General features: G+C 40.6%; 1 protein-coding gene across 3 annotated transcripts in view; it reads right to left on the reverse strand.

Moving 5' to 3' along the window:
- Nucleotides 1-14582: 14582 nt before the first annotated feature.
- The window catches only part of EHHADH (enoyl-CoA hydratase and 3-hydroxyacyl CoA dehydrogenase), a 36887-nt gene continuing 32828 nt past the window's right edge, over nt 14583-18641 (reverse strand). For all 3 annotated transcript variants that reach the window (XM_045583763.1, XM_036446110.2, XM_036446111.2), the window contains one exon: nt 14583-17519. In XM_045583763.1, coding sequence (XP_045439719.1) covers nt 16258-17519 — 1262 coding nt within the window. In that variant the 3' untranslated portion in view covers nt 14583-16257. The remainder of the gene's footprint in view (nt 17520-18641) is intronic.

An 18641-nucleotide genomic window follows, 5' to 3' on the forward strand; every position in this document is an offset into this window, starting at 1 on the left:
GTGGGTAGATGTGTTGGTGGGTGCCTGTGGACATTCTCTTCTGATTGCTTCTGTTTTCTCTATGAAGAAAGCAAGGACATCAGCTGAGAAGGAGGATGGAGAGAGATGTGATAAAATTTGGAAGAATAAGAGGTATGAAATAGTCACCCTAGGAGACTAGGGTGACTATTAATTTTTAGTGAGCACCTCCTTCTCTGAATTACAGTACTAGAAGTCTACATTATTCATCTGGCATGTGACATATATTCTATTATTGTTTATCTGGTACAAAGATGTACAGGTTTGAGTTCTGATAATGAGAGATGGCTGGGAGTTTGGGGCTTCTTGTAGTGAATGATCAAACCAGGGATAAGGTGTGATGAGAACAATACAGAAGGTCTACAGACAGGAGCTGTGATTGGAGGCTGTGATGCACTCCCCATAGCACCCCTGCCCCCCTCCATACCAAGGCACTTATTTCCCCAGCTGCTGGCGCTGGTTGCCAGGAGAAACTAAGGATCTGAGTTCCTCCAAGGAATTGGACTTTAGCTAAAGGTAGATGCTTTGTCCAAAGCCATGCTTCTCTCCACTGCTCTCATATCCAAAAGTAAGTGAAGGTGGCAATAGAAAGGCTTAGTTCCCTTGCCTCAATTCAGACCATCTCTGAAGGCTGTCTGGGCCTCAGAACTCCCCAAGGGTTTGCTGAAGCTTCTGCTGTATCTGCCTCAGAGGTCAACTCTCTCTGCCCAATCTTGCTTTCTTTACTGCCTTATAGGTGTTCTACCTCAAAGTCTTTTTCCTGAGGAACTCAATCTATGACTATTGCTAGCAGAAGTGGTCCTAGGAAGTGAACTTGAAAATGGGATATGGGGGCTGGATCACAAACCAGCCTGCTAGGAATGAAAATGGCATCATTGGTGATCAGTGGAGTATCAGTAGCTCCTAGCATGCAAAAGCTAAAACTTTAATCAGTGGAGAAGTTAGGATGGGTATCTGTAAGAAGGTAATGAGGCCAGTATCTCAGGCATTTGAGAGGTTTATAGGAATTTGTAATCACATGGAGTCAGGTGGCTGTTGCTGGGGGCTATTAGAGAAACACAATACAAGGTGTGAAGGTGACTAATTACCAACCGGAGATGAGACAAACTGTAACTACTGTGAATATTACAGTCTAGCAGCATATAAATCACTAATCTGTAATCATTAGGCAGAAAAAGCAGAGGGTCAGGCTCAGGACTTTTTTATTAAGAAAGGGAAATTGAGTTCCAGAGAGGGTGGAATTCTCATGGCAATTCTGCTATGCCAAGGTTAGGGCATTGAATGGGAAGAAGTGGGACACTGTGACTTAAAATTAGGACATTTGAGTCAATGAATTTGAAAATCGCAAATTCTGAGATTCCCCTGAACATTTTGGACCTGCAGGAAAAGCTCACCCCATCCCTGCTAAACACTTAGGCTCCCCACTTGCTCAAAGACAACTCAGAGGCTTTTTATCTTGCAAGATACATGCCCTGCTTAGGAAATACCTCCCCCTGCCCAGACCAATAATTAGAATTAACTCACAAAATAACTCTTTCAGGAATGGGCTGAGACCAATAACTTTATTTCTTCAAGGAGCTATAGGATCTAGTCAACACACATCAGCAGAAGCCTGGAGAGTATGTTGGATGCTGGATCAAGGGTGAAAGAACATAAATTTTGGTAGGGAGAATTTATCATTATGGAAACACTCTTCATGAAGCAGACTTAATGCCCAGGCAAGACTATGGGGCACATTACTAACACACTGATAGGTTGGTTCTTGAAGGTTTGGAGAAACTGATGGCATGCTTAGTAAAATAGAAATGCCAGAACTTCCATGGCTGATGGTGGAAGAAGGAATCAAAAGACTCAGAGGAGTGGTTGGAAGAAGAATACACTGAGTGGCCAGATTATGATGATCTCTGATGAAGGCATAATAATATGGCCACTCAGTGTATAGCCTATATAATAAAAGGCAAATATGAAAATTGTCCCCTTGACCAGGAGTTAGTTTGACCAGCAGGCAGACTGACCAACTGCTCATGTCCCCTCCCCCTGGCCAGACCCCACCCATGCACAAATTCATGCACCAGGCATATATATATATATATATATATATATATATATATATATATATACACTAAATGCATACTATTATGCATTCAGAGATCATGATAATCTGGCCACTCAGAGTATATGGGCAATGGCAAATAGTTTGGATAATTGGTCAGGGCCTAGACAGAGAAATATTAGAAGATAGAGAACAGCAAGAACTGGGGAATTTAGGGATGGGCCTATCACAGTAGGCACACATGTGAAGAGGTGTGCATCACATGTTAATACTATCCAGAAAATATCTACTCCAGAAGATATATTAATCAACCAAGCAGATAGAGTGACCAGGCTACCTCATACCAACCAGGTGCTATCATTGCCTACTTTAGAATTGGCACAAGTCAGTGGCCCATGAACAGAGTAGGCTTAGTTGAAGGGATGGAAGCTATACATGAGCCCAACCAAGTGAACTCCTTCCCACTCTCCAAGGCTGATCTAGTTGCAGAATGTAAAACTTGCCCAGATGCTATACTATCTTTCAAGGAGACCAACCAATGACTTGGTGGTAAAATGCTTAAATCAGAACTCTTTGGTCATCAGCTCAGTGATTTATCTTGATTGGAATTGACATGTGAGTTTTCCTTTCCTGTCTGCAGGGCTTCATTTCCAAGGACCTAGAGAGGATCTGAGTCATTGATATGAGCCTATATACTGTAATACTTAGAACAAAGGACACTTTAAAACAAAGGTACTGCTGAAACCAGTTTGGCTCAGTGGATAGAGTGTCAGTCTGTGGACTGAAAGGTCCCAGGTTCAATTCAGGTCAAGGGTATGTACCTTGGTTGCCGGCACATCCCCACTAGGGGGTGTGCAGGAGGCAGCTGATGTTTCTCTCTCTAGAATGTTTCTGGCACTCTCTCCCACTCCCTTCCTCTCTGTAAAAAATCAATAAAATATGTTTTAAAAAATAAAAATAAATAAAACAAAGGTGCTGCTGAGGTGGGCATATGATCATGGATTCCTTACTCTGATCAGATACTACACCGCCCAGAAGTTATTAGCTTTCCTAACAGAATATTATATATCTCTTTGAAGAAACCACTGAAGTGCCAGCTTGGAGATGATATCCTGTAAGGATGGGGTACCATCCTTCAGAACGCAGTTTACGCCATAAATAAATAATCCTTATATTCTATATGGTGGTATGTTCTTAACAGTTAAAATATAAGGTTATAGGAACCAAACACTGGAAGTAAAAGTGGCCTCATTTATCATCACTGCCAGTGACCTACTTAGGAAATTTGGCTTCCTGTACCGGCAATTAGCACTCTGAGATCTAGGAGTACTGGCTTCTTGAGTGGAAATGCTTCTACAAAGGACATAGTAAGCGCCTTTTCTGAGCTATATGTCCCACTCAATCATTTCTGGCTTGTTGTGCCAAGGAAAGGAGTCACTGCCCTGGGTCATTGACCCTCATCACAGTAGGAGGCAGGACTACATCATCAACATGCTAAAACATCATCAAGGCTACATAGAAAACTTAACTAACATAATTATCAAACAGAATGCATAGATTTTTTTTTTTAGTAGCACACACATCCTATATAACAAAGAGGTAATGTACAAATTAACCCTCACACCATCACAAGATGGCTGTGTCCACAGTGAAGCCAGTGATATAAGAGCCTACATAATACCACATCGGAATGAAGGACACTTTAAAACAAAGTGGAGGCGGGGTTCCCATAATGAGTGATCAGCAGGGACCTGAGGCTGCATGGCTCCAGGCTGGGGCAGGGGACCTGAAACTACACCTTCCCCCACCTGCCAGGCAGGGTTTGACAGGGGTGGGGCCAGCCGGGTCTGGATCTCAAACAATTTCAAGGCCCACATGGGTGGGCGAGGACTTGACTCTTGGTCCCACAGTACACCCCTTCTGACAGAAGGAAGAACTTCATATACATTTTACTAATTTTCTTTCATCTCTGACACTTCTATTATAGAGAAAGGGCAAATAATATTAAATTATTTCCTATAATTAATTCCTTCTTAATGTGCATGAATTTCATGCACCAGGCCACTAGTAATATTTATAAAAATTAATGACATGCGAGACAAAAGCCTATTAAACAAATATCAGAGAGTTGATAGCATATGGATCCCTGGTTTTCAAACATTTTTTTTAGCATGCCCCCTCCATTGTTGCAGTTTGGGTTCCCTGAAAAGCAGACTCTGAGATGGAGATTAGTGTGCAGAATGTTTAGGGAGTGCTCTTGGGATTAACATCTGTGAAATAGAAGGGAGAGAAGCAGGAATGAGCAGAGGGAGAAGTTGAGCTAAAAGCCATACCTCAGTACAATGCCACCGGGGGCTCCAGAGCTGTCAGCCCTTCAGAGTTGGGACGAGAGGATCAGGCACTTACACTCTAGTCACTGGATGCAAACCACCTCTGGAATATGTTGTGACCTTGAGCAAGGCAATCCCCCAAAAAGGCCATATCCTCCCAGCATTCCTAGCAGCTGGGAGGATAAACCTTTAATTCCCAAAAGAGGATCTAGGTATTTTTTAAATAAATTTTCAGTATACATCTCCAATATGTAGGATGTTTGCAAAGTATATGTTTTTACATCCCATAAATTTTCAGTATACATCTCTCATATGTAGGATGTTTGCAAAGTATATGTTTTTACATCCCATAAATTTTCAGTATACATCTCTCATATGTAGGATGTTTGCAAAGTATATATTTTTACAATGATATTGACACACATGTACATTATAAAACACAATAAAATAGAAAAGTATAAAAGATGAGATGATGAAATAAACAATATAGTAAAACATTCTGCTAATAGGTGATGGTTTTATACTATCAACTTCATCAAAAATGGTAGGTTATAAATCAATATTTCCAACAATCCCGATAATTCCAAAATACTTTGGCCAACTTCTTGCCAGGTCTGACTAACTCATTCTACCTTGTAATGCAGCTGACCGAGAGCTAAGTCCAGAACTACAGTTCTGCCGTCTTCTTGTTGTTCACCATCGTTTGCATTATTTTCATCATCTTCAGTCATGCTTCCTTTCAATGAGTCTTTTGTGAGGGTTAATGAAACTAAATTAAGTCAGTTAGCCTAAATATCTGCTTATCCCAGCATGCAAAGTTTGCAATATTTCTCAATATGCCAGAAGCAAAAGGAAGAGGGAGGGTGCCACTGTCAGCCTCTCTGCATTTTGGAACTTGCCCTCTTTCCTAAGGAAACGTCAGATGCAACCTGGCGAGGACAACAACGTCCATACTACATGGAATGTTAATTTCTGGCTTTTAGACAGAAATAGGTAGTAATAGTTATACTAAGTATTTTTTAAAATATATTTTATTGATTTTTTACAGAGAGAAAGAGAGAAGGATAGAGAGTTAGAAACATCTATGAGAGAGAATCGTGGATCAGCTGCCTCTTGCACATTCTCTACTGGGGATGTGTCCGCAACCAATGTACATGCCCTTGATCAGAATTGAACCTGGGACCCGTCAGTCCGCAGGCCAATGCTCTATCCACTGAGCCAAACCAGTTTCGGCTGTACTAAATATTTTTTGTTTGCATCTCTATGGATCATCTTTCACACTGCTGTGGGAAGGGGTACCCGCTTTGGAGATCTCTGATCAAGTGAACAGAAGGCTGGTGCACCCCAGATTCAGCACCTGCATTTTTGGTCAGGTTGAGAGATTCTGCTCCTCAAATTTTTCTTCTTTTTCTCTGTGCCATTGTTGACCACTTTTTCTTCTGATACTACATACTGTGTTTATGAGTGTGTTTTTTTTTTTTTTATCTCTAATTAAGTAGGAGTCAATTTGAGGTTCGAGTAGGCCTGTGAGACTCTTTCCTACTAAATGTTGATTTAAAGTCCTGTTCTCAGGTTCTTCCTGGTGTCTCCATGAACTGCCAGCAACAATTAAATGTGAAACATAACATAAGCACTTATGAGCAATTCAACATGAAGTAGAAAACCGCATCGCACTGGCAAAATTTTTTTTACATAAAACAAGAAATCCTGTTTAATGAGACTAGATTCTCAAACCTGTGCATCAGAATTACCCATGATACTGAGGAAAACAAATACAAAGACAAAAGAAATCCCCTCCTAATCCTTGGACCCCAGGTGCATTAGTTAGGGTTAGGGTCAGCGGTGAGTAATTGTACGCATTCAGTAACACTGGCTTATCCAGGATAGGAAGTGGTCTCTCCCTCTCACGTAAATGACTGTTGGAAGGCAGAGTGGCGAGAGGTCCTAGGCCCACACTCTTTATAGCACTTTGTATGTTACATGGGAGATTGGCCCCTTTCCAAGCTCCAACTCCCCCTCCCTGTGGGACTAGGGTGGAGGCCCTCTGTAAGTGGAATGTAAGCTTGGGAGCCTGGCCAGCTCCTCGGTCAAGGGAGAAACTGCTTCTGAATGTGAGCTTAGACTGCACACGACTGCAGAGAAACCGTGTGTTTTGATTTCACACAGTGACCCCACATGCCTCGTTTGCTTTTTTTTTTTTTGTATTTTATATAACCCTGAAAGTTTGGGTTGCAGAAACTTTACTGGCTATCCCCAGCCCCACCCAGGTAGGATGGAAACTTCACTGGCCAGCTGCCCCTGACATGGCAGCAATTTCCCTTGCTGGCTGCCACTGGTGTGCACGGAGTCCTAATAAAACCATGCCGTTCACAGCCAGTCTCCCAGGTTATTTCTTTGGAATCCACAAACAATATCCTGAAGTTTTCTTGGACCTCAGCTCTTTGCATAGCACCCTCCATTCTACCATCCCTAGGGCATGGACTTTGTCCTCGCAATCCAGTAATGAGTCAGACTCCGCCCATCCCATATGTGTTCCAGGCAGTAAGATGAAAGAGAAACAAAAAACAACAAAAAAGTCAAAGAATGCACATCACCTGACTCTTTAAAATATATATATTTTATTTATTTCAGAGAGGAAAGGAGAGACAGAGAAAAAAATTAATGTTGAGAGAGAATCATCCATTGGCTGCCTCCTGTATGCCCCCACTACAGAAGAGAAATATTGTGATTATAGCCAACAGTCTCTGCCAAAATTTACAAATCAGCAACTCTCGAGGCCCAAACAGGCTTCAGAAATCCAGTGCACTTATGACTTGGTGGAAGAAGGTTTTGCCCTACTTCATCCTAAGGATCTCAGGCTAGAATTAGCAGCTGCTCCAGATAGCACTACTCCCTCTTAGAAAAGGTGGAATAACTCTAACTAGGAAAGATGTACACAAGATAGGTTGATCAGCTCTGCTTGTGTCATCTTATCAGATGCTTTCACGTACTGATTCTGGCAGGCTATTTTAAGGTGAACGAAAAAGAACAAGTAAACATTACAACTGAAGGGCCCTAAAATTATTTGAACAAGAGTTAAAAGCCCTGGCCATGGTGGGTTTGGCTCAGTGGATAGAGTGTCAGCCTAAGCACCAAAGGATCCCAGGTTTGATTCTGGTCAAGGGCACATAGTTCGGTTGCAGGCTCCTCCCTGGACCAGGCCCTGGTTGGGGCAAGAGCAGGAGGCAACCAATTGATGTGTTTCTCTCATATTGATACTACTGTGTTTCCCCGAAAATAAGACATCCTCCAAAAATAAGACCTAGCGCATGGAAAGATAAGACATCCCCTGAAAATAAGACCTAGCACAACTTTGGGAGAAAAAATTAATGTAAGACACTGTCTTATTTTTGGGGAAACAGAGTAGTATTTCTCTCTGTCTTTCCCTCTCTCTTCCAATGTCTCTAAAAATCAATGGAAAAGTATCCCTGGGTGAGGATTAAAGACAAACAACAACAACAACAACAAAATTAAAAGCCCTGTGCAACTCTCATATGTTCTTTCTCCGGGTGCTAGAAACAAAAACAAAAACAAAACTAAGAAGATAAGATTTAATCTTTCTAAAAAATCTGGTTCCATTGGGGACATCAATCTAAATGGAGACTTTCCCTCTACACTTGTCAACTAACTTTTGTTTAGAAAGATACTTACAGCAACAAACAGAAGAAAGAGTTTTTGGCTTGGAATCTCTACATGGAGTGCCCTGGAAATAATATTAGGTGTTGCACACCTCTAAGGGGTGCTGTTCACATTATTTCTATGTGAATGGCAACCCCTTGGACCACAGTACAAAATGACGTCACTCAGAGCTGTGTAATGATGGTGTCCAGACAACATTAATTGTGTGTGTGTGTGTGTGTGTATATATATATATATATATATATATATATATATATATATACTGACAAGATAAGCAGATGGCACCAATAATCCCAAGAGTAGTCAAAGACTATTTTGTTCTCTCAGAAAGTTGCTTTTAAAGCCAGTTAAGAGAATTGATTTATATTAAGCTCATCAATGTTTACCAAACGAATTCAACAATCTAGTGAGCCCACAATATTTCTGATTTATAGGGGTCTATTTCTAAAGACAAATGTAAGGCCCTAGAAATTCCAGGTTCTTACAGTGTGTAGAGTATGATTTGCATACACCATTCTGTAACCTCATTAATCAGTGGAGTTTAAGATCCCTTATTTTATCGCTCTCTTACACACCTGTTCCTCTGGAAATGAATACGTAGGTAGCAACTGCAGCTGCACAGTGCTGCTACTGATTTAAGTAATGTCATTAGTCTCATCTTTAAAGCTGCAGTATTATGGCAAAGTTTCAAGGATGCTTCTAATATAGCCTTCTCATCAGAGTAAATTACTATTAGAACATGTTTTTAGAATGTCACTCAGAGGCTGTTTGGTTTTGTGTTTTTTTAAGATAAGTAGTTTTAAAATTATTAACAACAACAAAATAAACCTTTTAACTAAGTGCATTTTCAAGGATAGGGTAGCATATTTTGGAAAGGTTTCATCATTTTGTTTTGTATAGGACCCAACAAATTAGAATTAGGTTCGCCTCCTTGGATATAAAGTAAAAATAAATAAACTCATTTTTCTTCTCAATTTTATCTATATATAAAGTGTTGGTCCTTAACCTTTATTGGATCATAAACACTTATGAGAATATGGTATTTATTCTAAGAAATGTATTCAGATACATATACACAAACATTAGCATAAAATGTCAGGAATTATTGACTCATAAAACCTATTCATAGACACTCTAGTTTCAAAGCCCCAATCTAGAGAATAGTGTAGGGGAAAAATGAGTATAAAGAACTGAAAATAAATTCCACTAAAGAAGAAAAAGTTAACATGTGTGTGTTTATATTAATTTGAAAATAAGTCACTTTGGAGACTACTTTCAGGAATCTTTTATATTGATGACTTTAATTTCAAGAACCAATTTATATAAACTCCAGCAATATATATCTTAAAAACTATTCTATTTTTCTTACATAAATCTTTATTGTTCAGATTATTACAGTTGTTGCTCTTTTCCTCCCATAGCTCCCCTCCACCCAGTTCCCAGCCCACCCTCTGCCCTTACCCCCACCCACTGTCCTCATCCATAGGTGTACAATTTTTTATTGATTTTTTACAGAGGAAGGGTGAGAGATAGAGAGCTAGAAACATCGATGAGAGAGTAATATCGACCAGTTGCCCTCTGCACACCCCCTACTGGGGATGTGCCCGCAACCAAGATACATGCCCTTGACCGGAATCAAACCTGGGACCTTTCAGTCTTCAGGCTGACGCTCTATCCACTGAGCCAAACCGGTTCTGACAATCCACTCTCTTTCTATGCCCCTGATTCTATTATATTCACCAGTTTATTCTGTTTATCAGATTTTTTATTCACTTGATTTTTAGATTCACTTGTTGATAGACATGTATTTGTTGTTTATAATTTTTATCTTTGCCTTTTTCTTCTTCCTCTTCTTAAAGAATACCTTTCAGCATTTCCTATATACTGGTTTGGCAGTGATGAACTTCTTTAGCTTTTTCTTATCTATGAAGCTCTTTATCTGACCTTCCATTCTGAATGATAGCTTTACTGGGAAGACTAATCTTGATTGTAGGTTCTTGCTATTCATCGCTTTGAATATTTCTTGCCACTCCCGTCTGGCCTGCATGGTTTCTGTTGAGAAATAAGCTGACAGTCATATGGATACTCCCTTGTACCCCGTTTCTCTGAAAATAAGACAGTGTCTTATATTAATTTTTGCTCCAAAGATACGCTAGGTCTTATTTTCAGGGGATGTCTTTTTTTTCCATGAAGAAGAATACGGTACACATTTATTGTTAAATGAAAATAAAGGAAATTCATTACCTGTATATGGTACAGTAGTACAATAGTTGTCAACACAAACCAGACAAACTGAATCCTACAGTATCAAGAATTTACTCATTTCTTCAATGACAATCATGTCATCATCTTCTGGAACATCATCATAACAATCCAATTCCTGAATTTCCTGGTGAATTTCTTGTGACTCCATTTCTTTCAGAATCAGTGGACCAAATTTCTCATGTTTAGCAATAGCACTGTCTTTAAATGAGTACTTCTTGTCAAGGTAGCCTGTTCGCAGTGCATTTGCAATGCAACTGTCAGTGATTTTTCCCATGAATTCTTCACTCAAGTCACAACTTCTTGCAGTTTAGGTTTCACAAAGTATCCACGCTGATTTCTCCATTCTATTTTCAATGTAGTCATTAATTTTCATGCGCAAATTGTCTTTGAATGGCTTGTTTATTGCAATATCAAGAGTCTGGAGATAGGCCGTCATTCCTGCGGGAATCATTATCTGATCTATTTTTCTTTCGTGAAGAAATGTCTTCATGTCTTTAGCGTGGTGAGTGCTGGCTGCATCCCAGACTAGCAGACCTCTTTGGCTCCCTCGCATAACGAGCAGCAACATTAAATCGACCCACTTCCTTATAACTGCTTGTGTGGCCCAGGCTTTTTCAGTTTCAAGAATAAAAACGCCCAAAACAAGTTCAATCTTTTCCTTCTTGCCCTTAGAAATTATTAAAGGTGGGATTTTAGTGCCACCCAAATGAATTGCCAAAATACAGGAAACACCTGCACTTTTGTAAGCAGTGGAGGGAATGCACACTAAGGAGGCACCCCGCTGTTCAATTGTTGTTTGAGATGATTAGCCCATAAACACTGCAGTTTCATCCATAGCAATCATGTTGGAAAGATTGTATTTAGAGAAGTCAGCATCATCAATAAAGAACTTGAATGTAAGTGCTCGCTTAATAACTTGAGTATCTTCCAACCTAAATAATGTTGTACCAGTAGATCTTCTTAAAGACAGTTCACTTCACTGAAGGAAATTATCCAGCCAGTGTTGTGATGCTTTGAAGTCTTCAGAGGCTATGTTGAACTGTGGTGCCATTGTAAGGGCAAATTCTTGAATCTGAGCCCTATTCACAACCAAAGCCTCTGCTCTCCTGTCAACAACCCATTCACAGATCAGGTCTTCCAGGTCGGAAAATAATGGTTGCTGACCTGATCGACACTTGCGCTTTTTAGCATTTCCCTTGTCCACTTGTTCAATGAGGTTACCATACTCTGCTCACCGTTTTCGGACCATTTGGATACTCAACATCTTCTCTTTGCAGAAAGCAGTAAGATTTTGGCCCCAAGAGTCTCCCACAATTCCTTTCTTGTATTCCACGGAGTAGCTTTTTCTTTTTGAGCTCATTTCTAGGGGTAAAAAAAAGGAATTGGGGTATCAAGGTGGGGAGAGGGGATCACTTAAAATGACAAAGGGGGGATATGAGGGGGGAATCAAAATGGCACGGGAGAATCAGAGGGGGAATTACCATTTTAGTAACCCCTTTTGATCCTCCTGTGTCATTTTGATTGCCTCCTCTGATCCTCCTATGTCATTTTAAGTGATCCCCCTCCCCCAACCCCTATGCCACTGAACACCTTCACCAGACATCCCCCCTACCCCTTTATCAGACATTTACCCCATGGGGCCTGCCTGAGGACTGTCACTGGGCTTGCTGGGGCCTGGATCTGGGCTGGAGCAGGGTCTGCCACTGACTGAGAACCTTCAGTCATCATGAGGGCAGCTGTGAGCATCAGGTAGTGTCACCAGAGACAGACCAGCACTCACCACCTTCGCCGCATCCCGTCTGTTCCAATCCTCCTATTCTTCTATACGCATCTGCAAAAGTCTCCTCCTCTCTCCCACCCCATGCTCACTGCTCACTCCGACTTCCGCTCCGCCTCCACACAGCAGTAATGCCAGGACTCCATGTAATGTCACTGGTTGCTAGACGCCAGTTGGGGCGGCCCTAGAGACCAGTTTATGGTAAATTAATTTTCATTCTGAGACAGAGCCTAGGGGGGGCCTTATTTTTGGGGGGATGCCTTATATTTCATTCAGAAGGAAACCTGTAAGTAGGTCTTATTTTCAGAGGATGTTTTATTTTTGGGGAAACATGGTAGGTAACTATTTTTCTCTTGCTGCTTTTAATATTCTTTGTCTTTTGCTCTTATCATTTTAATTATAATGTGTCTTGGTGTGGTCCTCTTTGGATTCCTTTTGTTTGGGGTTCTCTGTGCTTCCTGGACTTGTAAGTCTATTTCTTTCACCAGGTAGGGGAAGTTTTCTGTCATTATTTCTTCAAATAGGTTTTCAATGTCTTGCTCTCTCTCTTCTTCTGGCACCCCCATAATTCGCATGTTGGTATGCTTAAAGTTGTCCCAGAAGCTCTTTACACTATCTTCATATTTTTGGATTCTTTTTTTCTTTTTGCTTTTCTGGTTGGGTGTTATTTGCTTCTTCATATTTCAAATCTTTGACTTGATTCTTGGGATCCTCTAGTCTGCTGTTGGATCTCTGTATATTATTTTTTATTTTAGTTAGTGTATGTTTAATTTCCAATTGCTCCATTTTTATATTTTTGAGGGTCTCACTAAATTTATCAGTGGTTTCTAGAAGATTCTTGAAAAACCTTATAACCATGGTTTTGAACTCTATATCCAATAGTTTGCTTTCCTCCATTTCTGTCACTTGTGACTTGTTTCTTTGTCTCCTCATTTTGGCTGCTTCCCTGTGTTGATAGAGTGGCTTTGTGTGCTAGGTGTCCTATAGGGCTCAACACCCCCCCCCCCGCCCCCCAATTACCTGAGGTGGACACTCTTGGTGTACCCCTTTGTGGGCTGTGTGTACAGCCTTGTTGTAATAAAGTCTTGATTGTTGTTGGTATCACTGGGAGGAATTGGCCTTCAGGCCAATTGGCTGTGAGAATCAGCTGTGTCTATGATGGGAGAACTTCTATGCTGGAGACACCCTTATGAGGCAGAACTTGCTCTAGTGGGGCTTTGCTGCTCCCTGAGTCTGCCCCCTGAGTGTGTCCCTTATAGATTTAAGGAGTTGTAATCTGGATGGCCCCACTCTGGCCACTGGATCCACTGGTTCTTGGATCTCTAAGGAGGTGCTAATTTAGCCTCTGCCTGAGGCCACCCAGCAGGAGCTACAGAGAGATCTGCAGATTCCTATTCTTTGTTTGGGGTTTGGAGGTGCCAGATGATACCCAGTGTGAAACCAATACAAGCTGGTATGGGGCCTTGGGCCTTATTTTGGATGTTCTGGGTTTCTCTGACCCAGCTGCAGTTTGATAGGTAATTTTAGATTGTAAAGGGCCAAGCCTTTCATATGCAAAAGCCTCTGTGCACATTTTGGGTGGGGCAAGGTCTCAGGGCAAACAGCTATGGCTGCTCTTCAGCCCTGCTTTAAGAGGACCCTGGGTCTTAGTATCCCGAGGTAATTGCTGCAAGCACTTCTGAGAGAAAGCCGCCCTCAAGTTCTGCCTGATGCCATATAGTCGAGTTTCTCCCCAAATGAGTTTGGGTCCCCAGAGTCTCGACAAGAACTGGAGTTCAGAGCAGTCGGGAGCTTGTGTCTCCCTCCAGATTGAAAAAAAACAACCATGTGCTCAGTTACAAGCCCTTTTTGTGCGTGCCTTGGTACCTTTGCACTTTACTTCCATACCTCCTCTGAGTCTCAGTGTGCTTTTCTCTTTCCTTCTACAATAGTTGTAAAATTTCCACTCAGCTAGCCTTCTGGATGATACCCATTTTGTCTTTTAGTTGTAGTTTTGAAGTGGTTGTGTGAGACAGCAATTTCAGGTGTTTACCTATGCCACCATCTTGGTTTCTCCAAAACTATTCTAAATTGAACTGCAATTTGAGGCATACTTTAAGGGTGTTTTGTTTTTACAATGAAAAATATAGTATAGTCATTCAAGACTTTTCTATCAGAACTTTAAAAAATATATATATATATTTTATTGATTTTTTACAGAGAGGGAGAGGGACAGAGAGTTAGAAACACTGATGAGAGAAACATCGATCAGCTGCTTCCTGCACACCCTCCTGTGGGGATGTGCCCACAACCAAGGTACATGCCCTTGACTGGAATAGAACCTGGGACCCTTGAGTCTGCAGGCCAATGCTCTATCCACTGAGCCAAACTGGTTAGGGCTCTATCAGAACTTTTGATGGTTTTGTTTGAGTTCACAGGTAAAAATATTTTGAAAACAGAATCAACACTGAAGGCCAACAACTTGAGTCCATTTATTTACTTTTTTATTAAAATCTTTATTGAGATATAATTACACACCATGTAATTAACCCATTTAAGGTATACAATTCAATAGTTTTTAGTAGATTCACAGACTTATGTAATCACCACCACAATGATTTCAGAACATTTTTATTAACCATAAAGAAATCCTGTTCCTATTTGCAGTCACTCCCCATTTCTCATCCCCAATCATTCCAGCTTTAGGCAACCGCTATCTGCTTTCTGTTCCTAGAGATCTGCCTATTCTGAACATTTCATATAAATGTTCATACAATATGTGGCCTTGTGTGACTGGGTTCTTTCACTTAGCAAAGTATTTTCGAGGTCCATCATGTTGTAGCATATATCAGTACTTCATCTCTTTTTATGGCTGAATAGTCTATGGTAAGGCTATTCCACAATTTGTTTATCCATCCATTAGTGATGGACATTTACTTTGTTTCCAGTTTGGGGCTATTATGAATAATTCTGATGAAAACATCTGTGTACGAGTTTTTGTGTTGACCAACCCCCCAAATGTTAACCAACCACACAGAACATTAAAAGAGAAGTCTTATAATTATAACAAAATTATAAAAAAATTGTTTTATAATAATTTTGGACTTTTCAAAATTTAACCATTTTCACACCCAGTAATACAAAGGCTTATCATGACAGGAAAACTGGCATCATTACAGAATCTAAATCAAAGACAGAATCAGAGGAGGTTAGGCATTCTCTAAGATCCCTTCTTACACTAAGTCAACAACATTCTACTACCTATTATTTCTCCATGAATAGAAGAGTAAAGAAAGACCAGGATATCCCCTGATCTCAAGGTAATTATCAACAAACATTACTGAGTTCCTTGCAGGCAGCAAGCACAACTGTGGACATGTGTGAGTGGGCCTTGGACAGAAGCGATACACTAGTACTGGGCATGACTTGCCAAGCTACTCTGAGTTCTCCATTCTGGTCTGAAGCACTTGGCCCCTCACCAGTTCCCAACTGTGCCTTGTTTGTAACTTCAACTCTGTTCTGCCTTTGACACTCTGCCTTCCCTTGGGCAGCTTTCATGCTCACTCACAGTAACCTTCACTGCTGACTCAACCCTGGAGACTATCTCCATTACACGGCTGAGACTATGGACTGAACTTCATCACAGGCATCCATGCTGGATTAATGACTGCCTGGGCTCTTGGTCTGTCAAGTGCTGTTCAAGATGCTCAGGGGAGGCACAGTGAATGTTTACTAAATGGAAGATCCATAAGATTTCCTATTAGTGCTATGTGTGTGAGGCTGAAGAAGATAAAAATTATTTATAACTTAGTTGCTTTTATCAGCTGTTAATCGATTACATATTTTTCCAAAGATAAAAGCACTTGGGAACTAATTCCTGAGGCTCTCTTCTTAGCTATAAAGGTATTAACATGAGTTTATTTGTTGGGATTGGAAAGTTTATCTGGTAGGGGCAGATTCAGAGGCATAAGGAAGCACATTACTGAGTATTTTACCCATTAGAATCATCAGGCAGAAGACCCAAAAAGCAAGCTTAGCTGATTATTTCTTTAGCTTTGTATTTCAGAGCAATCTTACTTTGGACCTTAGGATTTAAATTTAATGCTCAGTGAGCATTACCTGATGCCAGCATGTGAGGCATAACCTGAAAGACTGACTCACAGTTTACTGCTAGGGGGTCCTGCCAGTCTTTGCCATTCTTTCAGAGGAGGGTTTCCTTGGGAAGCCAATTTTTTCAGATAGTCACAAGGCTCTAGTTGGGGAATGTCAGGATTCTGCCTGTAGTATTTCTGCAACTTCTCTAGCACTGTGGGCAACCCAACTGTGGACGCATAGAACATGGGCCCTCCCTTGTGCCTTGGCCATCCATACCCATGTAAATAGACAACATCAATGTGCTCTGGGCTGGCAGCCATCCCGTCTCCCAAGATACGGAATGCTTCATTAATGAGCGAATATAAGCAGCGCTCAAGAATTTCATCCTTGCTAACGATACGTGGTTCAATGTGATAAGTTTCCCTGTACTGTGATAGAAATTTGGAAATCCAGGGATCAGGTTTGTGAATCCTACCCAATGGCTTGTCATATTGGTACCAACCCTTACCTGTCTTCTGGCCAAATCGTCCTGATTCACAGAGCATGTCAGGAATTGGGCAATATCTCCTGTTGCCTCGCTTTCGGGCAGGAGTCCCTGGAGGCAACGTAGGTCCAGTAAGACCTTGCCCCTTTCGAGATTTCCAACCCACATCTAACCCAGCAAGATCAGACACTCTAAAAGGTCCCATCTTGAAACCAAAGTCCTCCAGGACCTCATCAATCTCCTCTGGCTTACTGCCATCTTCCAACAAGAAATACGACTGATTGTAATAATGATGCAACATTCGATTCCCAACAAATCCAAAACAATTGCCTACAACTACTCCAAATTTTTTTATCTTTTTTGATAAGTTCATAACAGTGGCGATAGTAGTGGGGGAAGAATATCGGCTGGGAATAACCTCTAACAACTTCATGACATGAGCTGGTGAGAAGAAATGGGTACCAATGACCAAGTGAGGACGATCAGTGGATGAAGCAATCTCATCAATGTCCAGGGCTGACGTATTGGTGCACAGAAAAGCTTCTGGCTTGCACACAGCTGACAGTTCAGCAAAGACCCTCTTCTTCAGATTCATTTCCTCAAATACGGCTTCAATGACTAAATCTACACTACTAAGCTCCTTCAAAGATGAAGTTAACTTGGGTTTTGGTCCTGACCAAGTGTGGCCACTCTGCTGCATTTTCAATCCTTCCTTTACAAAGAAGGAGGTTATTATCTTGTTAGCAGTTTCTAGCTGTTTCTTGTCTGATTCTACGGCAATCACAGGAATCTTGGCCTTTGCAAGAGAAATCACAATGCCTCGACCCATTGTTCCCAAGCCTGTAAATAAGAGTAAAGGAGAAAAAATGATTCAATGGTATTGAGAACTGGAAAACTATTCAGTGGATGCAAGGCTTCTGTGGCAATGTGACATTTAAAGAGATCAATTCAAGGAATATACATTGAGTGGCCAGATTTGGCCACTTTGTGTGTGTGTGTATTGTTTTTTGTTTTTTTTTTAGAGGCCGAGTGCATGAATTCATGCATGGGTGGGGTCTGGCCAGTCTGACCAGGGGAGGGGACATGGGCAGTTGGCTGGTTTGCCTGCTGGTCAAACTCCTAGTTGAGGGGATAATTTGCATATTAGGCTTTTATTATATAGGATACTACACTGAGTGGCCATATTATTATGCGTTCAGAGATCATAATAATCTGGCCACTCAGTGTACATGGATTCAATATTAGTTAAGGCTAGACACTGTGCTAAGTGCTTTAGAGTATATAACAATGTGTAGGATTCACACATACTATTAGAGTTAATAATCAAGTTCAGCAAATTTGCAGGATACAAGATCAATATACAAAAATCAATTGTATTTCTACATGCTAGCAATGGAAAATCTGAATATAAAATTAAGAAGACAATCCTGCTTATAATAGCCATCAAAAAGAATAAAATAGTTCAGAATTAAAAATTAAATGAAGAATTGCAAAAACTATACACTAAAACCCAAAAACAGTATTGAAAGAAATTAAAGAAGACCCAAATATATGAAAAGAATCTCAGGTTCATTATTCAGAAGGCTTAGTATTGTTAAAATCCGGACCACTGCCTGCTTCTGTACTGCCTACAAGCTAAAAATGTTTTCACGTTTTAAACAGTTGAAAAACCAATAACTAACTAAATAATAAATAAATAAAAAGAATAATATTTTATGACACATAAAATTGTATCAAATTCACATTTCAGTGTTTATAAATAAAGTTTTATTGGAACACAACCATGTTAATTTTTTTTTTCTGTTCTCTATGGCTTTTTTTGTGCTAATAGCAGAGTTGGGTAGTTGCAACAGAGACCCTTACAGCCCACAAAACCTAAAATATTAATTATCTGGAATTCACAGAAAAAATTTGCTGACCCACGTCCCTTCTTCTTTTCAACCCATCTCCCCAACACCCCTT

The sequence above is a fragment of the Pipistrellus kuhlii genome, unplaced genomic scaffold (genome assembly GCF_014108245.1).
Source record: "Pipistrellus kuhlii isolate mPipKuh1 unplaced genomic scaffold, mPipKuh1.p scaffold_m20_p_2, whole genome shotgun sequence".
NCBI classification, from domain to species: domain Eukaryota; kingdom Metazoa; phylum Chordata; class Mammalia; order Chiroptera; family Vespertilionidae; genus Pipistrellus; species Pipistrellus kuhlii.